At 35.2% G+C, this 23,123-nt stretch overlaps 1 protein-coding gene across 2 annotated transcripts in view; it reads right to left on the bottom strand.

Moving 5' to 3' along the window:
• Positions 1-23,123, bottom strand: part of SCFD1 (sec1 family domain containing 1) — a 52,354-nt gene that overhangs the window by 16,077 nt on the left and 13,154 nt on the right. The window contains exons 8-18 of one of the 2 annotated variants that reach the window (XM_027720443.2): positions 22,737-22,792; positions 21,677-21,762; positions 19,836-19,935; positions 16,485-16,624; positions 15,421-15,511; positions 14,996-15,069; positions 13,459-13,540; positions 6,042-6,138; positions 2,167-2,237; positions 1,230-1,309; positions 618-680 (exon numbers count right to left, since the gene is read on the bottom strand). In XM_027720443.2, the coding sequence (XP_027576244.1) occupies positions 618-680; positions 1,230-1,309; positions 2,167-2,237; positions 6,042-6,138; positions 13,459-13,540; positions 14,996-15,069; positions 15,421-15,511; positions 16,485-16,624; positions 19,836-19,935; positions 21,677-21,762; positions 22,737-22,792 (940 nt within the window). The remainder of the gene's footprint in view (positions 1-617; positions 681-1,229; positions 1,310-2,166; positions 2,238-6,041; positions 6,139-13,458; positions 13,541-14,995; positions 15,070-15,420; positions 15,512-16,484; positions 16,625-19,835; positions 19,936-21,676; positions 21,763-22,736; positions 22,793-23,123) is intronic. The other variant, XM_027720449.2, reaches the window with a different exon arrangement.

The raw sequence follows: 23,123 nt of genomic DNA, 5'->3' as shown, positions 1-23,123 counted from the left end.
GGAATTCTCTCCAACCATACTGCGCCACGGATTCCTTATGACAGTGACAGCGCACTCCTGAAAGTAAAGTTGGTATGAGGATTCAAATCCTCTCAAGCATGGAAAGACTCAAGTCCTATACCCTGGATGGGATATATGTACCCTTAGCACAAATAACTATGCCTTTTGACAAGACACCCTGTCCATGACATTGTAATGAAAGAGCAGAGTGTTCTTGCATCCCTGACAGTCCAAGACCAAGAGAGAACTGATTTTGTATATTCAGGGCTGTTCTTATCTTCTGCCATTGACTATGTTAGGGTTAAAATGATGGACGTCACAGATCCAGTTCCTGGTGCTGAATTCTATTCCTGTGAGAGCGAATTTAATGTATAAGTGAAGATAGTACAATATTAAGATACTTTGTGGATTTAGTCACAGATCCATTTACTTTCCTCTATGTGTTTCCTATGCACTGTTAAGGGGAGATGAGTGCTTGTAATTGTCTGTAACTTAAAACTTTTACAAATAGAGAGATACTTTGTTCTGAGCCATGTATAGTACTAATCACACTTTCAGTACTACTAAAATAACCTAAAAGAACTCAAAGGCTTACAGAAGATTAATCAAAAGCATACCCCAATGGTTTAGGCGTTGTGTTTCCATAGCTGGTTGGAGCTGAAGCCATCTTAGTGAAAGCCCTGTGAAAGCAGTGATAGAAATCAAATATTTATCTCATGGCACATAGGGCTGTAGAATGTTCGCCCCAGTCATCTGAAAGTGAAAAAACTTCTGCATCTCAAACTCTTTTGGGAAGTAACTATTTATTATATGCATCCCTCTTGTCTACAAATACAATAGGAATTAGATTTGATACTTAAAAAACAAACACTTTATTTTGCTACCATGTAAAACTAGAAAAACTGATAGGCAGCATCACCTTTTGATATGAACAAAAAAACCTTTGGAGTTTGAATTAGCACAACTTTTCATTTAATTCAGTAAGTTGTTTCTGTCCTGGATCATTAAGGGCACTACTACGTGTCATTGTTCAATAGTGTTCTGGCATTACTGGAGGTTAGTTTTAAAATAAGATTTGCATGTAGTACCATAACAGTAAAAAATTATACCAGAATGAATGTTTAAGGACAATGTATGATGTATAAGAAGTAACACAACTCTTGAATACAATGCTGGGTTCTGCAAAATGACCCACTAGCCTCATATAGGATAAAAAAGAAAATACTTACTTCCATTGTTTTATGTAGCTCAAAGGAGCGAGATTACAACCTGCATCCATCAATGCTTTTTTATACTGCTCCAAATCAATCTGCAATTATGAAGTGGAGAATTACCTGAGGTTGAAGGTACTCTAATATCTGTATCTAAATATTAAGCAAGCAGTGCAAAGTTATAGCATTAACCAAAGTAAGTTAAAAACTAATTATGAGTCTTAATTCTATTTCCTATGAAGTATGAAAATATAACTTAAAACAAAATTTGCCAACAGCAGCTCTCATTAAATCCTGTGCACTTTCAGATATGGAAACAGTCTTTATATCAGCATTTTTAAAAAAACCCTGACAGAATGTTGGTTTCTGTAGAATATCACAACAGCAGATACTAAATGAAGAGGAGCTAATATACATTTATAAGAACACTTTCTATTTGCCTAACCAAACATTTTTTCCATAACATAACATTTCCACAGTGCAAGAAGATTTTTCCTTGAAATTAATAATCTTAAATTCAAAAGAAATATTAAGAAATTGTTTCCTGAATTATTCAGATATTGGCACAAGATGTATTTCTCCTTTATTCATCTGCTAGTCAACTGACTCAATTATTCTTTAATATACAAAGATAGAGTGAAAAGAGTCATATTGCTTTATCTAATTCTATTGAGCAGTGGAGTAGAATAATTGACAGCATGCTAAGATGAGTCTTGCAGTAACTCTGATCTAAATATTCCTTCTTACTAGCCATTCATATCCTTTGAAATGGTGGCTAAAGCTTTGTGAGCAGACTTCTTTGTAACATTACGAAATTTATTTAAAGTTTTAATATTTCCTGGGCATTTCATACTTCTCTTTAAAAAGAAGCAGAAATATCTACTTACTGCTGAAACAATACAAAAATTCCTGTGTGGTAGAATCTGGTTTTGGAAGCTGTAAAGAACATACAAACCTCTGAAGGTGCCTGAGCTGAGCTTATGTAATAGATGAGAAATAATCGCATTTTATCTTCCGGGGTTCCTGCTGCAGCAAAAAAAAATAATAAAAAACTTCAATTATAACTATGCTGCTACATTAATTGCTCTTCAGTAATCATATATATGTACATGCAGACCTTTAGTTATGACCATAACTGTTATGACCATAACTGTTATATCTATAACAAGGGGTTTGTTCAACTGGTAGAACGACATACAGCAACGTTATTACAAGTTGGGTTAGATATACTATTCTTTCTGAAAGTTTTACACTTTTGCCTTTTGCTTGTAGTGAATATTATTCTTCAAATAACTTAATAAATAAGTTATGCAGTGGAATTATTACTTGTTTCATGTGGAGACTGCAAGCATTAGCTACGAGTAAGTCCATGAAAAAGCAGACTAAAGAAAAATCATAAAAGTAAAAGCCACAGTACATTTGTTTACGTCTACAACTTGTTTACACAGCTCTATGGTTGACTGTACTGAAATAACTTGAGATTCATAAAAGCATTTATATGAACTTTTGGTCAGGAAAAAAAAGCCTGAATTTCCAACTTCTCTTCAGAAAGGATTTCACCTCCTGAATCATATGTCACACTGTCTGTTGGAGAAAAACACTTCCCATTCTTAGGAAGCATATGACAATCAAAATTTGCCTCTCCAACCAAAATGATGACGTGGTCATGACTTGAACTATAACCTACTACAGTAGATTTTGAACACCATCTTCTATTTTGTCTATAAGAGAATCACTGTTAATAAAGACTATAATTTCAAATGAAGATTTCAGAAGTACAACTTCTCAAAACAAACATTTCAAATTAAAATTCATTAAAAAACCTGATATCTTTAGTACAATATAAGAATGCACTTTCTTGTACTCATGGTTAAGAAAATAGACTTTTTTTCTGTTTTGTTTTTGTTATTTTTTCTTTTTCTGTTTTGTTTGTTTGTTTTGGGTGTTTTTCTCCTGCTATGGAATGTGGATCATGTTAGCAGGAGATCATCTAATCTAATCTGCAACATTTGTTTGTAAGTGAGCATATATTTAGTTTGGCAGAAGTTAAGAGTAAGTGCCGTTAAAATGAACATTTATGACTTGGTACAATCTTCTCTGGAAAGTAGGTTTTACTAACCTTTACCAAATACCAGTAAGTTAGAAGATCAAGAACTGAAGAATCTTTGTATTTATCTAAACCAAAAGCCAGCTTTCAAGGTAGACATCCACCTGGAATTCACTTAAACATTCTAAATATACAGTGTAACTGACTCTGGTTTCTGTAACTGACTTGGAAACTTGGATTCTAGCATGCCCCTTTATGGCTCCTTTCAGTACTTTGCTCATCACTAAGTTTCAGTTTCAACTGGATTAGGCTGGCATGTAATAGCATTTCCTCTCCAGGTCTGTCTACAGTGCCTACAATGCTCCTAGAAAGTTTGTGCTCACAGAAGTGTAAGTGGTCTCACTCACATATGAGTCTAAGTGATATTTTGTCTTACTAAATCATCATAATAATAATAATAATAAATGTGACTGTATTGTGTATACTTTACTAAATTGTAGGAAAAACACTTTGCTTGGAAGAAGTACTTTACTCTTGACATACTACTGATGTAATCATAGTAAACAGCCTAAAGACTCAGGTCAGCTGCCTGTAAAATATTCACTACTTTTTTTCTAGGCTGTAGTCTGTGACAGCACAGAGAGCCAAATGGCTAAACAGTCTGAAGAAACTTAACTTAGCAAATGTAGAACAGACCAATTGTATTTTCCACTCAAAAACCAGCAGGCAGCCTTTAGGGCTACTGACTAACTAGCAGTACTAGCTAACTACTAGCAAAGAAAAGCCAGTAGCTCCCATTTTGTCACTCCATGATACAGTAATACCCACTGAACTGGGAGGCAACTAATAGCCCTGAGTGGCAGATTAGTCCATGAAGCTGTTAAGTGATCACGGCTCAGTACTTTTGTGAAGAGCTCTGCAGATATCATAGTCCACAAGACAAGTATCCCCATAGATAATGCAAACAAATAGTTCACTGCTAGAAGCACTGGAAGACGTGATATATTATTCCTTCAAAATGTTTTGAGTTGGTATTTCTCAGTGAATCACACAACAGGAGTCTGGACAGTTTTACAAGAAGCACGTCCAGGAATAATCACTGTGATTTAACTTAAATCCCTTTGTTATATGAACTTATCTTAAAACTAGGCAATGCACATAAAATGCTAACATACTACCATGAAAACCTGAATACTTAGCTTACGAACTAAAACTCGAGCTTGTAAATCTAATCTTTCTCTTGCATAAAACCCAGGAATCTTGCTAATGGGAATGTTGAGATGATACATCAGTCTTGGAAAACAATTTGCTTTATACTGCAATCTAAAAAGGCATAGAAAATGTGGATTCAGGTAAAAAGTAACTGATCCAGTAGGACATACAAACAAGCATAAAAATTTCTGTTTCATATCTAAGTTTATGCAAATGTAAAAGCTGAATCAAAATAGTACATGAAAAGTTAATTCTTAACATTGAAAAGGACTGGTTTGTATTGTTGCTTAATAAAAGTACAGATTATACATTTTCTTATTAACTTCATATTAAGAATTAATGTATGTACTGAATTACAGATTGATGTTTGACATTAAATTTTCTGAAAATTTTTCAGTTTCTAGACTTGATCCAATACGAGATCTGTAAATTTTTAACTCAAGACTTCTACCAATCTTCTACTGCCTTTAATTATATAGCACAGACACTACTAAAAGACTTTTGTAAAAAGTTAGCAGGATGTATATATACTCTTTATATAAATATCCAAACTCTTTATACAAACTCCAAGTAGACATTAAGTCCAGTAGGTAGCTAAAAGACTATACACATAAGCATGCGGTAACAAAACATTTTCTAAAGAGTATACCGGGAAAAGAGCAGGAACCTTGGGTCTCTAAGTATGTGGGATTTGCCAATATACTTTGCCAATATACAGACAGGTCAGTGATTATAATTTAAGTTTTACGATCTTGCTCTGCAGGTTATTTTGTTCCACCCAACTGGTATCCGATCATACTGAAATCCATCAGAGGGTTATGACATACCTCAGGTTGTGAGAGATTGAAATGCGAGTTGATGCTATGATACTACAAAAAGCTGAGAACTCATTTGGATCTCAAGCTTTCACAGAAAGACCCTTAATGACTCCTGCTAATTGAGAATCTGAGTAACCTCAGTGTACAATGCTCTGTTATGTATGAACCACATCTGAAACAGAAGCTGGGATGCATTGCTCTTAGACAATGAAAACAGGCCATAGCTGGGTCAATGCATGCAAAGCTTCAGCTGAGTCTCAGTGAACTGGCCAATTTACATCTAGCTCCCCTTCTCTCCACCTTCTCCCTTTTATCTTTTTCCTCACACAAGCAAGAGCTACCTACATTGCAGCCCCTTGATCTAACCAAATTCTATGAAATGCCATTTTTCATTCTGTTTGTGAGGTATATATGCATTACAAAACATGCAGTAGGATTTTAAAGGATCAGTACTCTTCAGACAACAGAATTCCATGCTATACTAACAAATACTGGAAAAGTACAAAAATTAAAATATCTTGACTTTCAGAAACAAGGAGCTGGGAAAGGATTTTACTGGAGCTGCAAATGTTGCTAATATTTTGGATATTACTCAACTGAAATCCTAAACTCTCTAGACTGCTGCTGAAGATCAATCAAAAGCTGTTTTCTTTACAAGTCTTGCACAGGTTGCACATAAGCTCTCTACCAACCCTGAAGTCCAAGCAGGTACAGATTTACTGTGTATACAAAGTTCAGATTTAAAGTACTCACCATCTGGGTCAGAAATCATGTCCAGAAGAGATTTATCCAGAGTAGATTTGCTCATTATTTTTTCCTCATATTCAAAATACACATCCAGCTTTCGACTCTGTTTAGGAGTAAGTGTTAGGGTTAACATCTCAACACAAAGAATATTTATTTCCTCTTTAAAAGGGTATGTAGCAAGACTCTTTTTAAAATTTTATTTTTAAATAAAGTATCAGTAAAAATAACTAATCCTTGCATTATAATATGCTGCTATTAACTCTCAGGATGTTGATGTATATGTAATTATCATACTAAAAGTGAAAATGCAAGTTAAGAAAGGGATGTCCAATGTGAATGAAAAAAATAATGGTCAGCAACTATTATGTCAGATTTATGTTGAACCTCCAGTCTCTCAGTCAAGGAGACAATTATTCAATGCAGGTAAGTGGGGGAAATTCCTTTATACATTAAGGTACCATCCCAGAGAAAAGCTGGCAATTGCCAACTTGGGCTGGTAATGAAATACTACCTCAGCTCAAAGACTTAGAATAGTTCATTCACAACGAAGATAGATAGGTTTATTATTAGATTATCTTCCTAACACTGGAAAACAAGTCTGTCGTTATACAATGACATATAGACGTTGAGAAAATTCTCTTTTAGGGAGGATGGCACAGGGACTACACAAAATTATGGAGGCAAAAGTTTTCCGGAATATACCACATGGCCATGCAACTAATGACTGCATTGCAGCACATCTGCACAAACAAGCTTTGCACTTCTTGATCATGGATTTACAATCTAAAAGTAGAAAAATGCAATCCAAAACTTATTTTAAAAAGTTCCATTACAATGCAAATCATTATGTGTGTCTGAACATTAACACGTAGCATCAAAACAAACGTTACAACTACTCAGCTTACAAAACCTTAATATCTGGTAACTAACTAAATCCTGGTGTTTGGACATATTCAGCTATGTACTGGCTCGAAAAGGAAACTGTCAGAATAGATCTCCATCTTAATGCTTTGGAAGCGTTTCAGCTCCACAGCATACCCATTGGGAGACTGAAATGATACTGCCAGAGTGAGGCAAGAGTCACCCGTGCGTTTCTTGGGTTAAGTGATTCAGGGAATTTTGCCTGATAATGCCGAAGCATGCAAAACTGCTATGGGACCTTCTACCCACTGCAGCAGTTGTTGTAACAACAGCAACATAAAAACTTTAGAAGTCTGGTTTTCACATGTTTCTGAATTTATTTAGAATTATTCCTGAGATCACAAATAAGAAAATGGAATTTCAAAAAAGTTATTTCCCCACCCTTCAAAAAAAGGTACTTCTCTAACCTAAGGATATTAAGATATTTCACCTTCTGAGTACTGTAAAGACGTGGAGTGGATAAATAAAAGAATATTTTTACATTGAAAGCATTTGGCAATCAGCTTATGATGCAGGTGATACAACACTTCCATTTCTCAGTCACCATTTACTGAACTCCTTGACAAGCAATTACTTGCAAAACAGCAACTTAATTTAAACCTTTTGTGGAAGCTTGTAATTACAGCTTATAAAGTAAATTACCTTGAGGAGTGCTCAAAAAATGACCCTTTGCTACTTTTAGGGGCAGAAGAATGTCTTCTTTTGATTGTCATAGTGACTGTAACTACATAGAAGGTGCATGAAGTGAAAAAAAAAGAGAGATAGAGCTTCTTCTTGAGCTTATGTTAGAAGAGTAGTTAGCCAAAGTTAATGTGATTATCAGTGGTTATGTTACACTAGTTTAAAGTCTGAATAGAACTGAACTACCAGCCTTTTTCCAAGTCCTAAATTCAGATGCAATTTGTTATCTGGCACATCAGACATGTTCTGAGACTTCAATTCTACAGCATCTTGGAGACTATCTGCATTATAGTTTCCCATAATCTCTCTAGAGACATAAAACAATTGCAAAGAAACTACTACAATTTTTCTAGTCTTTCCATTACATTCAGTTACTTTTTGTGTTTTAACTACATTTGTATCTCCTTACATGAAGCTAAATTTAATGGTTTTAAGTTTAAATTATTTTTCCCAGACAAAAGGTATCCAATAAACAAGAGATTGTCTTGAAATGTGGAAACTTAATCTTATTAAGATAAATATATTAATGTTGAATTTGGCCATGCCCATATTGTCTTAGCCGGTGATCTGTTTAAGGTAAATTTATTTAGATGGCATGTAAAAATGTACAACATAAAAAGATTCACTACTTCTCTGTATTTGTTTACAGATCAACTTTTAAAGAAAATTATGTAATTCAAACATGAATTACTTTGAATTGTAGAAACAGATTCACAATTGTTAACTTACTTGGAGCACAAGCTAGGTAAGAGTCTTCTCAGTCACGTGCAACTTTATAACTGTTTGACTAAGACTGCTGAACAAAACAGATTAACAGCAGCAAAGAAACGTGAACTTAGCACTCTTTGGAGAAAAAAAACCCAAACAAACTGAAAATCCTAAAACTTCAGGTCCACATTTTTTTCTATCCACTTCCTATTCTTTTTTCTATTCACAATAGGGACATCAGAGATAAGCAGCATTATACAATTTTTGAGACTCTTTTTGATGCAATGAACAAGAGACGGATCATTATGATATGTCTAATCAGCTGCTTCTTCACTAGATAACTAATGAAAGTTACTAGCAAAGGTGCTAATTAGGGCAGTATTTTTTTATACTGGTTTTTAGGAATTAGATGGACACCTAATCAAATTTTATAGGGATTACTGAATAGCCTTGAACACTACTAGTTACCTTTTGATAGATATCCCAGACATGCCACACCAACCAGACAGTTACTTCTTGAAGAGCCAACTTGTCTAGGAAGTACTGGTAAGACGCAGATGTCTCATTTAATTTAAGTAAATGCAATTTTGCTCACTCAATGGCAAACTCACAGACATGCCAAGAGGAAAAGCTGGGGATTAGGAGCTAAACAACCCTGTAGATTCAATAAAAAAACACAGCAAAGGAGAGGTTTTTTTGGGTGCCAAACTGGCAAGCAAGGTGAAGAAAATCAATAAAAATAAAAATTAATAAAATAAGGATGCATTTACATTTACAGTTATTCCTTTTCTGCCTCCTGTTCTTGATTTCTTACTATGACATCTTTTCCATACCAATCTCATTCAAGAGACCTTTCTGGCTGCCATTTCAGGGACAGGATCTGTATTGCAGTTAAAGTGCCACACTACCTTGCTTTTTTTGAAATATATTTGTGAAAGCTTTCAACTTATCATCTTTAGAAACAGGCTGTTTGTAAGCCAAAACATATTTTAGGGAAAATTACTGAAGCACATGGGAAAGTCTACTTGAGTGCTGTACTCCAAAATGAACATAAAATTCCTTCTTTTTTAAGCAAAGAAGTGGAAGCAGGACTCAATGAAATATCTTAGAGGGTCATTTTTGTAAGGACTTGGAAGCTCTCCTATCCTTTTTACAGTACAAAAGTTCTTAACTTTAGGGACAAAGAGAGAGAACATGCAGAAGAAGAGAGAAGAAATTAAGAAACTACTTGAGGAATTTCTCAAAGATGCTGACTGAAAACAATCAGAAATAACTGCCCCCAGAACGAGTGAGGCTGGTCAGGTAATTATAGTGTGCTCCTATCAAGAGGAAGGGAAACTGGAAGAAGGCTGGAAGTGGCAGTCATAGCCAATTCCCTTCCACTGAACCACACAGAATGATGATGGAAAGGTCACCATAACTGAACTCAGAAAAAGTTGTTTTTACTGGAAGGTTATTGAATGACAAAAAACCAGCATGGACCACTGCAACATATATATTTCACAAACACGTTTCTCTTCACTGAACAATGAACAACGTTCACTTTACTGAACAACATTAGAGAATGAATGCAGCCCACAGATGACCATGGGAGTGAGAACGTACTGGGTCTGGCTAAGATGGTGTTCATTTCCCCATAGCAGCTGCCATAGGGCTGTGCTTCGCATTGGTAGCTAGAAGGGTGTTGATAACAATTGATAACACATCAGTGTTTTGGTTACTGCAGAGCAGTGCTGGCAAAAGCATCAGCACTCTCAATATTCCTTCCTCCCCCCATTGATGACAAGATCCTGGGAGGGGACACAAGTAGGCCAGCTGATCCAAACTAACCAAAGGGATATTCCATACCATATGATGTCAGCTCAGATTTAAAGGCTAAGGAAAGGAGGGTGAAGGAGGCCATTCGTCATTTACAATGTTTGCCTGCGGAGCAACTGCTAAGTGTGCTGAAGCACTGCTTCTGGGGAAGTGGCCGGACATTGCTGCTGACAGGAAGCAGAGAATAAACCTTGTTACTTTCCTCTTCGCTTGTGTGCATGCAAACTTTCACTTTTACTTTATTAAGCTGCCTTATCTCAATCCACAGGTTTCCCATCATGTCCAGCTGGGAAGGCAAGTGATAGAGCAGCTTGGTGGGCACATGGCATCCAGCCAAGGTCAACCCACTACACATGGTATAAGACAAAAATGTAACTTTATTTAAAATAGAGTAGTTAAAATAGTGGAATTCCTTTATAAAATAAGAATTTGAAAATTTGAAAGGCTACTGTCAATCCCAATAATGGAGTCACTCAAATATCAGGCCTTGAGATCAAGCAAAAGCAGAGATACATGAAAAAAATTATGCAGGAATTAAAAAAAAAAACCTAAACCAAACAAATGTAATTTATGACAGATAATTCACATAAAATCTGCCACATAAATTCACATGTATAATTCTAGCAAGAGGTTACCTAATCTACCCCCTCTCCAACTAATCATTTTTGAAAAATGTATATGTACACCTTTTTATATGTCATGACTAAACATACATCAGTAATTCTAGTATTCAAATTACAATGACATGCAAAGATAAGCATTACTTGAAACTCTAAAGCAGCTAGGTATTCATAATTCTAGCCCTAAATCTGTTTTCTGTTGGGTCCAGTCCTTCAGTCACCAGCTTCAGCAGAGAAAAAAAATCCATCAGTGCAAAACAAGGATGCATTTATTCTAAGCACTGACAACAAATATTTGATGGTTCACTTAGTGAAAAAGTGATGCATACTTTCCATTATTTCACTAAACACTTAAGCCAGAAAACTGCCAGGACCCCTAAGTATGTCATTAATTTCTGGTTTCCTCTTGTTGTGTCTTAGAAAACAATCCAACAGAATGTAGAAAGCAGCTGTAAACTAAACATTAAAATATGACCACAAGAAAAATTAAATTCACTCAGTGTATCTAAAGCACGTCTTGTAGTACTCTTTGCATTCATCCTCATATATGTAGTGAAAAAAAATAATCAAATCATTAATATAGCAAAAAACCACAATGGATAATGCATATAGTCTATTTTAAGGTATGAATGCACTCCCAGATTATTTTAAAAGAGAAACTATAGTAACCTGAAGAAGAGTATGGTGCCTCACTAGTTCCTCATGACTTCAGCACTTGCAAAAAAAATTCTCTCTTATCCTAATCTGGTTTAATTATTTAACTGTACATAAAACCTATTAACCATAGCCTCAAGGTGCCATGAGAATTTCTTTTAAAAGTACTGGCTGAGACAATGCCCTTTTTTTGACAGTATTCTAGAGGAATCCATTAGGTAGCGTACCATCCTGCATATTAAAATTTCACATTTCAAGACAGAAAGTTACTTTTTCTAACACCAAAGGGCTAAAAAAGAGGAGAAAATGGTCAGGAGAAAGCAGCTGGAATACATTTGACATTCATTCAGTGAAAAGGCTTTAGTGTAGGCAAATTGCAACAGAAAAAACACGTGCTTCTGCATTAGTTTAAGACAGTTTCCTAAACATCTGGAGATGAACTGATGCTTTCTAAATCAAAAGAAAAGATGATAGAGATGCACATATCATCAATGTATTGAAGAAACTGCATGGCCATTTGTCTCATGATCTTCTTCTACAGCTATACAAAAACAAGGTAAGAAGCCTGAGCACTTGCAGTTCCACAATTAAGAATCATGGAGAAATGGATGAGCAGTCCTACAGAACTCTCTAATAGCAGGCTCCCTGTCAGAGCAGTGAGCCAAAGGGCTAGTTGAGTGCTGTAGTAATCTGTAGGAGGATTCCCTCCACCTCTACTTAACCAAAAGTGTGTTGCTATCACCTAATGGAGAATGAACAAGTGCATCTGACTTCAGTCCGTTGCCAACAGGACACTGGTGATCAAAACTGATGTTACTGCCATCCTACATCTTGCTCTGAAAGATGGTTTCCTTCCAGCAAATAATACATAAAACACTATTGGTGTGGGCCTGCAGTATCTTCTTAGAAAAGTGAATTTACATCAAGGCATCAAAATACTGACATTATTGACTTTTACTTTGTCAAGGGTATTGATGTACTGCTTTAAAATTGTCAGATATGAAAATTTACAAGCCTAATACTGCAAAAGCACATAAACTGGCCCCATAGTAATAAGCTAAACAGAGAGACACACTAATATCTCTTCCCCAACTTTAAAAATACATAAATTAATTTATTCTTTAAGTTTCAGAATGAATTCTTTGTTCATATATTGTACTTTAAAAAATTCAGTAGCAGTAATAACTGAGGACAGATCTTAGGCCCTTTACAAATGTTAAAGCTAGCTTAAAAACACATTGCCTTCCATGAATTATAAACAGCTTGGGGTAAAATTTTCTAATTATTGATTTTCAGTGAAACTTGGTACTTGAACTACTTTCCAAAAACAGAATTTCAGTGTTTCTGAAAGCCTCATCTATAATTTCTGTTCTCATACTGTGAAAACAGATCCATTTTCCAAGTTATCCTGGCAGTAACCATGTTCTTCACTTGATACTAAACACTCTGTGAGGTCTCTGACACAAGAGCAGCATAGTTAAACAGAAAAGAGAACAAGCATCCTTCTGAAGTGCTTAAATTATGCACAAGACATCTAACACAGACCCTGCTGGAAAGACCACTTCAGTAACTTGTGTCATAATTGCCACACCTCTGGATATTATTTTTGTTGGTGAGGAGTCAACAGTGCCCTTCTGATAAACAGATACAGAGCAGAAAATTGCTTAGACTGAAGTCATGACTTGCCATGACACATCTCTAAAATAAACAAAACATTTCCATCAGAAACTTATTTTAGGAAGATTTCAACCCACAACAGCAGTTGTGGCCACCATTAAAAAAAGACTGAGAGGATATTAGTAAATTCTGATAAGAAAAGAATTGGTATGTCTTCATTTTCCATGCAGAGGCATTCAAAATTAATTCTCTGTCACCCTTCAACTCTAAGTAATGTTACACGGGAATTTCTGAAAAGGTAGCACAATTGAGAAGACTCACTTTCTTATCTTCACCAGCTCAAATATATTCCTCCAGTTAAGGAGCAGTACTAATAGAAAACTGAAATTGGAGAGCAACCATACCTTTATGTGCTCCAAAACAGCTGTTGCAACATTTGTATGAAGATCAATGAGCCTCTTCTTTTCCAGAAGTTCTGGAAGAGAGCTGAAGAGATTAAATACAAACTAACCTGCCCATTGCACTATTAGTTGAATTGTGTATTGTATACAGTAGGTACAAAAAGAATTACAGAATCATAGAACTTTCTGGGTTGGAAGGAATCTCTAAAGACTATTAAAATCTAAAATTATAGAATAGGATTGGAACTAAGAAATCACAAAGTACAGAAGTAATGATTCTCATAACCATAACAGAATAACATAAAGACATAAGTCACACGTAATGTAGTAAACTAGGTTTTTGACCTTGACTAGCAAAAAATATACATAAAGGGTAATTCAATATTTCCACTGAAAGCTTGTGACCAACAACAGATACATGCCCTGCTAACCTAAACAAATAATCTACTACATTTAGCTCATTTCTGGTACATATAGAAGTGTCAGTATCCGCCAAATAATAATACCTGTAAAAAAATCAAACTTTGTCAAATAATTATAAAATTATATTAAATAATAACATCTGTCAAATAAATACAGAACCTCTAGATATCCTGAAATTTGTCACAGGTGCTTCTGCATAGAACATAATTCTCTATGTAGGATTTGTGATTGAAATATTTTCTTTTGCGAAATGGGAAACAGAATGGTTAAATTTACTTTGTAGAAAAATTGTTACTTAAAGTGTTATGATCTACATGATTTCCACTGCTGGCACTTAGCAATCACACTTATAAAAGACTGCTTGGGATCTACACATTTTCACATCCAAAAGCACTCTGGATACTCAGTGTCTTATTCAGTTTATAGGAAGCATGGAAATATCTGCTTGGTTTTTGGAAACTGTCTGATCCATCACACATCCTTTGTAATTCCAATCAAATCCTAGCTAGGCATAGCATACAAAACAACTTTTGAAACTCACTAAGAGACAACTAACTAATGCAGGCACACTGGATTTCACAGTACACTGGGCACATCACCCCGTCTATCCTCACAATAATTACTGTTTCTTCTTCCTTCTGACTGGGTCTTAGTGAAAGGCAGCAAACTAAACATCTCCCTTCTCCAAGGCATCAGTGGAATGAAAAACAAATTTACAATGAGAAACAAGTCTAAATCTCAGACTTAAGCAGGAGAGTAAGTTTCTCATGCAGAGTTGTTAATAACTATAATCTTGTAAACATGAATCAAAATGTAATTAATTACACACTGTGCAAAGCAAGAAGATACTTCAAGAAGTGGATTTCACTAACAATTTTCTTAATGAAAGAATGCAGAGTCATGTGTAGATGGCTCATACATATTGTGGAAGTTACATGTGCAAACACTTATCCTGCATTTAACTTTATCAGAATTATAAAACATTTAAACTACACTGTTGAGCTGAATAGCCTACATTTAAAGCTATTTATTTCAAAGAATATTAAAAGTGCAATGACAGAAGAAATCAGAAATAGTTCCCAGTTAATTAAACAATAATGCATTATTGATCACTTACCTGACAGCTGAAGTTAGCTTAGCTGTATTATCTGAAAGCATACTTATTGCTCCTTCATCCTCCCCTTCTATACCCTGGGTTTTGAGGAAGGGTTTGGAAAGAGGAATAAAACCAGTCATAATAAGTACAAATATCACACATGCATACAGAGTCAATACATTTAGAATCTATTTTCGCACAACGGGATTAATGTCTGGATAGCGTTTTTCAGTTAGTATGGAAATTATATAACTGCAACGCCATTAAACACAAGAAATTGAGCCTTCTCATGAAATACGGTACTTCTAGTCCTACTTTTAAGATTGTATTATGCCTAAAATTCAGCATGCACTGGCAATTTTTGTGTGTGGGATGACAGGGTGTGCTAAGCATCTATAAAAGTCCTATAATGCTTTACATAGAGAACATACAGGTGATACACTTACCATGATACTTTTAAGTCTTTTGACTTCATCTTCTTGGGCTCTGTAAGATTCCAGTTCTTGCTGAACAGACTCAGCTACCTCTGGAAAAGGACTAATGCAATACTCTGCATTAGGCTCAGTTAAATAACAAATTGAAACACTAGAACCAGACCAAAGCTTTTTGGAAATAACAATACAGAAATCATGCACCAGTATCAAATCAGTGAAAATGACATCTCACTGTAGGTTTACTTAAACTTTCTAAGATAAATTCACTGTTTTCGATAATTTTATGTAATTTTGGTATGAACATTTTTGAGCTTTGTAACAAAAAGCTCATAAACAATTAACACGGGCAACAAATATTGACAATGATGTGGTTGGTTGACCCTGGTTCGAGCAGGTTGGGTCAAGCCACTCCTCTCAGCAGGACTGGGCGGGCAGAAAATAAGATGGAAAAAAACCCAAACTCATGGGTTGAGATACAGGCAGTAGAAAAAATCAAAGACTGTGTGTGAAAGCAAAGGAAAACAGAAGATTTGGTTCTCTACTTTCCACTAGCAGCGATGTCTGGCCACTCCCCAGGAAGAAAGGCTTCCGTAGGCAGAGTGGTTGCTCCAGAAGACAAACGTTGTGAAAAAAAAATCGAATGCCCTGCTCTTCCTCCTCCTTTCTCTTCGCTTTTATTGCTGAACAGACATCATATGTTACAGAATATCTCTTTGGTCAGTTTGGGTCAGCTTTCCTGACTATGTCCCCTCCCAAAATCTTGCCTATGCCCAGACTACTGGTGAGGGGTAATGTTGGAGAGACAGCCTTGATGCTGTGCCAGCACTGCTCAGCAGTAGCCAAAACACTGGTGTGTTACCAACACCTTACTAGCTACCAATGCAAAGCACAGCACTGTAAGGGCTGCTGTGCAGAAAATGAACTCCATCTCAGCCAGACCCAATACACCTTAAAAAACCCCTCCAAACTTATAAAATATTTTCAAATAAGCTTAAAAATAGAACTATCATAATATGAAGAATACTTAGAATTTGTTTTGACTAAATTATTATAAACTGCATACCTACACAGCTTACCTGCCCTTATGCTTTTGCCAGAATTTATCAGATGCAGTTAAATCATAGGACTTCTTATTTTTTTTCTTAGGTCTAGCACCTGCTGGAGAACTTTCCATTCCTATCGATTCTTCCAAGTTAACTCTATTCAAATGGAAATCCTAAAATAAAGAGGAATCTTATGTAAATATTTGACAGTTTTTAATTATTTATTCAGTCTTTCATACTCAACCAATATCTTCTAGAATATTTTCTAAAAAAATATTAACACAGCTATTTATTAGAACTTCATAAGAGGGCAGAAAACAGTTTACTAGCTAACTAGATAATAACAACAGCAATATAAGAACTCGAAAAGTATTCACAGTTACTTAAAAATACACCCAACAAGCAACAAATATTAAGCAAAGACATTTGATTGTCTCATATGTGAGCAATCTCCTGACACTGAACTTCAGCTTTCTGGACAGAAAACATGTTATTTAGCAAAAACTGTGCTCTAATAACCATCCAAAACTAAAGCATAAAGGTGCCCGTGTTGCAGACAAAAAGTGTTTCTAAGGCTGAAGTTCACTTATACAAGGATAACAAATGTATCAAAGCTGCCAAGAAGCTCAGGACAACAACAACAGCATTATTTACTGTGAAGACTACTTAGCTACACATTCACAGCTCTTTCCCTAATTTTTTTAAACACTAGTGAAATAGTGAATGCATGCTAAAGCAAAAGTTTGCAAAAAAGCTGCTGTTTCTCCACACAGTTTTTCTTCTTCCACAGATGCATGAACATAGAAATTTCAAAGGTGTCGTTTGCTTGGCAAACAATGATAAAGAGAATCAAATCTTCAGCTAAACAGAATCTGTCATGAACCTTTTAGAACAGGTATTTTTTTCAGAAATAAAACCCCACTTCATTATGTTCATTAAAGTATACAGAAACAGAACACTGTAAGTGAAACTGTCAAATAAAATTTTAAAATTTTCCTAGTTGTCCCTTGGCAAGGACTTAAAATTAAATACTACAAATGATCCATGCCAGAATAGAAACAAAACTATCTAGAAGTAAAACTAGTAGAAGCAGCTACTCAAAGAAAACTCATGCAGTCAATGAGCACAAACCTCATCTTACAAGATGTGTTTAATGTTTTAGGAATAGAAAAGTATTTTTCAAGTACATATATTCAATAAAAACTTGAAGGGAAAAAATTTATTTGATTGCAAATTTAGCTGTAGTTTTTAATGAAGATCTATGTTTTGGCTCAATTTAACTCACCAGTGACCTGAGTTTTCAAGTTAGTTTTTGCATTTACACGGAATTTTCCCAAAATAATTCTTATTGATTAGTGTTCCTCCTCTTAACTCCCCATTTTGTCCTTATAAGGCTTTCTTTCCATACCTCTCATTTTTCTGTACCCATTCCTGAAAGGTTTTTTTATTTAGAAATAGGAATCTCTTCTCATAAGCCTGTTTATGTGTAGAAACATCACGGTTATAAACTAAACAGATGCAACACTCAACTTTGTGCCTGGGTTAGCATACAGTTCAACACTGCACAGAATTCCTGGTCTATTGTAACTGAGACCTTATGTGAAAAACAATTTGTTTCAAAGTACAGCTCACATAACCAACATCTTAGTAACACTTTCACGGTTACAATTCATGGTCTCTTAAAATGCTACTGCAGTTCTTTCATGAAATATTATGCCCGGTGCATGAAGAGCCAGGCAAGCTTGCCTTTAAGGTGAATAACTTGACTGGTTTTTAAATTAAACTTTTGTCCTTGCCATGGAATCACAGACAACTTGGTTAGAATTTCACTAAACAAATTCATAATCCTATCCACTCAGTTAAAAATAAGATGCAACATCTAACAAGTTGTTCCAGAGAAACTACTGAAGCCTGATGCAGTACAGACAAATATCCAACAATCCTCGAATCATTCTTCTAGTGTTATTCTGATACCCCAGCATATTTGTAGTACTAGTTGTCCTCAGTTTCCAGTATATGATCACTTGAAGTGCACTGAAATCCTATCCCAACACATGCTTGAGGCCACCCAACACTACCTTCTCCACATGGCAGATGAGCTGGAGTCAAATAGATGGAGCTTCACATGGTTTTACTACCGCTGTGAGCGTTTGCTGATTAAATGATTAGCAGGTGACAAACTGAAATTAGCACAGACCTTGTGCAATAGCATTTACACCTGTAAAAATTGTAATTTGAGTTTCCATACCCTACTCTTTACTATTTTTAAAAGAAACCTGCAGAAATTCAGCACTTCTACTGACAAGTCTCTAGCCAGTTATTGGAGAAAACTCAGTGCAAACTGTTCTTTTCACATAAGCCTTCCCTAAAGAAACTAGGCCAAAAATTCTCTATCTGTAAAAAGCACTCTTTAAAGTTAATAGAAAGGCACTTGTCAGAAGGAATTAATCACATAAAATAGAATTCACAAATGTCCTAAAACATCCCACTAGTGCTGAAATATTTTCATTGTAGCAATGCAAGTTTCTGGACAGCACTCTATGTATGACCATACAGTTCTGTGGGATGATCAGGGAACCAAACACCTTTCACATGGCAAGTTCACAGTCAACCCTGTATAAAAACACATATGGGCACGTCCATATTTCATGTATTCCTCTAACAGTCTCAAAAATAAACTCCAAATACTTCTCAAAGCAGATACTGAAATGATTTTCATGAGAAACTCTCAGTATAAAAAAGCCTCCAGATACTAATTATTCTTATTATTTTTTATCTACTCCATACCTAGACACAAAAGGCATAAATCTTAGGTAAGCAGTATTAGTTTTCATTCAAGTACATTTCTACTACTGGTATTACAAAATAAACTTGAGGAAATAAAGGCAGTTTAAGGCTATACGAATTTCAAAAAAATTATTTAAAAAATCTGTTTGAGATTCCTCCAGTGGGGTTATATATCCCTTGGCATCTCTGTATTGAACACTTACACCACCTTGTGGAGAAAAACAGGAAAACATGTTTTTAGAAATTCAAACTAAAACCAAAATTGGTTAAAAAATACATTAAAAGCATTTATTTTTTCAAAACTGAATTGCACTTAGTGGAGTTTGGATATTACAGCACATAAAGATTATGAACTACTGAAGAAAAGGCCAGGATTGCTGAGTTATCTATCTTTTGAAGACATCAAGATTTCAACTTTTTAAGTATTTTAAAAATTATTGCTAAGTAAACCTTTTAGAGAAAATCTTCCAAGTGTTTTTTACTAAAATAACTTCCAAATAAAACAGACAAAATAGATTTGGATCAAGAGAGAATGTGGTATTAAGAACAAACTGAGTGAAAAAATAGTTTTGGTAAAAAAATCAGATTTATCCTTACCAGAACATCATGCACTAAAGCTTGGTATGTCCAAGTATGATGTAGAGGAGTTGCTAAATCTATGTTTCTGTCAACAAGGACTAATAGGGGCCTTTGGAAGCTGAAAAGACGACACTGTGTTAGTACTTCTTTAAACATGATTAAAACACCCCCGTAACATCCTGAGTGATATCAGCCACCTTCTACATCATATTTCAAATTAAAAGCAGAATTGCCTACTGCTGAGCTCCTCTAGCCTTCCCCAAAGTCACTGGGGCTGATCACTGCCAGAAATTCCAGGAATCAAATCTTAGTAATGATAAAAAGATGATTTTATTTTGTACTAAGTGAACCAACATATAAATATTGAACAGAAGTCAAAACACTGAACAGCAACTAGCCTTTTAAGTATTAACTGATACATCTTTTGTGTGGATACACATTTGAGTTCCAAACAATTGTCTGAGTGGGTAATATTCGACCTTAATCCCCATTATGAACCTCAAATATAAAATCTCTCTTCCAAGAGCTTTTAATTTCATTTTTCTCTTTGCTTGGACATAAAGTCTGTGAAAAAAAAAATTATGAACTTCTGAGATGCACTGTAGTAATTCTATCAATACTCAATTTTGTGATAAAAGAATGCATTCATGCCTAAAGGTCTTGGGTTATGGCTACATGAAAAATCTATAGCAAAGACAGGAAGATTGTGAACTGACAGAAAATTATCACCATTTCCCTCAAGCACATTATCCCTACAGTAAACATGCCAACTGAAGTATATTTGCACATAGTGAAAGCATGTAAATTCCTTGCAGTAAGTATTTTCACTTTAATACATAATCTCAAGAACCTTAGTCACCTTAATGATTCTGAAAACCAAACTAAAGACCTGAACCCATTTAATTGGTTGAAGCTTCCAATGTTTCCCTTTCCTTGCATTTAAATTTTGTGGGTAATGATGCTATACTATCAGGAAAACAGCCGCTGAAGGAAAAGCAGTGGTTACAATTCAGTTCCCATGAAAATGAGGGAAATGGTATTTCACAACTATTCTCCCTCCTTTCATTCCATTTTGCCGCCCTTGATTTTTTTGTGCCTTTTATCCAAATTCTGCTCTTAATTTGATATAAAAGACTGTTTTATATCCAGTTAGATTATAACAGTTTCCTTCAGCTACAGTCTTGCCAATACATGTCTCACCTTTTCATGTACAGTATAAACTCCCATAATACACTTTCCTAAGGCAGCCTGTGGAATATTCAACTATCTGGGGACAACAGTACAGAGGAACGCTACTGACAACACATTATCAGATGCACGCAAGCATCCACAAAGGATTCAAATGGTCATGATTTAACAGACCTTAACCATCTAATTATCCAAGTGGTCGTCCGTCCTGAAGCAGTTCTCCTCTGGTATATATAGGGATCAGCCGAGAAACACTTGCTTTTGACATAACTACAACTGGTAACAGTGTGCACAAATAAGAAAACGGGTCTTTCTTGCTTTTAATGGACTAAAGGTTGCTAACAGATATGTTCAGACATTCAAGTGCGTATCATAGTCCTGCAAACAGTGTATTTGCATAAGCTTGGTTTAGAGAGGGAACAAAATTAACTGGTTCATTAGATTATTTTCGACTTCCTGCCCTAGGACCGTACACTTATTAGCTATAAAAGTTTTAAAATGGGTTATGCTAAGAGACTGAAAAACTCCTTTAAGAGTATATAAACTGTTTTAATATTGAAACAAATTCTAATAAATACAATTTTCAGTACAGTGGTGACTTATCCTAATGAGATATTTCAGGCAACAGAAATATGAAAAATAAAAATACATAGTTATTACTAACACAATACCTGAACTGCCCAGCTCCAAGTGTGTCGCCTGTAAAAAGACTGTTTCTGGCATCTCTTAGATTCTCTCTGAGCTTCTTATCCAATTTCTGAGGAGAGGAAAAAACAAAACCACTTTTAACAAAACAGTGGTTTCCTAACCTCTTTATCTGATCAACACTAAAAGATTTATTGTGCCGTTTTTGTAGTTTATAAAAGTCTTAGCTGCAGGAAGACTAGGTCCACTGCACATGGGAAAGAAATCAATCTTAATTCTATTTTCTCCCTCCAGCATTTATATTTATATCCAGGACTACACTGAAGATATTTCCTTCATGTCCACTAATCTCTTCCCAGACAGTCAGCACAATTACCTTTCCCTAAACATGCAAACAGAAAATACCAGCAGGAGGCACCAAGAGGCAGAAGCAGCAAATTGGGCTGTCAGATACTGCCACACAAGTGTTTCATAAAAATGAGATTATCCTCAATATGAATGCATGCACACTGAATGCTTAGGTTTAATCAGTATCATGGTTTCACTGACAAAGAAGATGTGAAGAAGACGGAAGAAATGAAGCACAGCGACCCCTAATGAAGACAGTGCTGTAGATATTGTTCATTGTGATTTAGTTTGGTCATTTCGTCCCTATTTGATGATCAAGTTCAATGTCAGCTTAGTTTGATTTACTAAAAATGTCTTGTACTTATGGGATTTCCCAGTAAGATAGATAAAAATTTCTCACTAAGACACACAGAAAAACACAAGGCCAGACAGCCACTTTTTAAACTGTGTAGAGGTATCTTAATCATAATGTCAGAAAATCTTGATAAACTCTAGATTAGGACTGATTATTTATATTTAAGTTTACAATCATCTCATTCCATAGCTCTCAATTTCTACAGAAGAGTTCCATGGAATTGAAAGCAGAAAGGAAAATGGATGTATCTCCTTTCCAGTTTTATTTCCTTCATAAGGAAAAGGATACAATAACACTAGATCTCTGTCTAGTATTGAGAAAACTAAACATGGTGTTAGGAAATTTTTAAATCAATGATAAGTGTTTAGAAAAACAGTTCTTACCACTGCCACCATTTCAGCTGCAGTTCCTCTTGAGCATCTGATTATAGGAATAGCGCCTAATAAAAGATATATTGACTTCTACGTGCATTATAATTTTCAGATTATAAATCAGTATACTTTTCATAAACAAATTTCACTAACATTCTGAGATAAATACAAACTTACTTCAAATTTTTCTCTTGCAGTCTTTACCTATGAAACAAATACTATATAGAAATACTAAAGTTTTACAAAAGTAAGTGAATACCTCATACAAGACAACGAGAAATATAGTGCGCACTAGAAAGATAACTATTGTATTGTGGAGGGGACAAACTATCTCACAAAGAAGCATTAAAAGTTATTTTCAAAAGGTCAGAAGTCCCCTGAAAACAATAGGAAGTATTA

This window comes from Pipra filicauda, unplaced genomic scaffold (genome assembly GCF_003945595.2).
Source record: "Pipra filicauda isolate LSUMZ 115617 unplaced genomic scaffold, ASM394559v2 scaffold11_size5308982_pilon, whole genome shotgun sequence".
Lineage (NCBI taxonomy): Eukaryota > Metazoa > Chordata > Aves > Passeriformes > Pipridae > Pipra > Pipra filicauda.
Note: the sequence above shows the minus strand (reverse complement) of the source record. Positions and strands in the feature narration are given on the sequence as shown.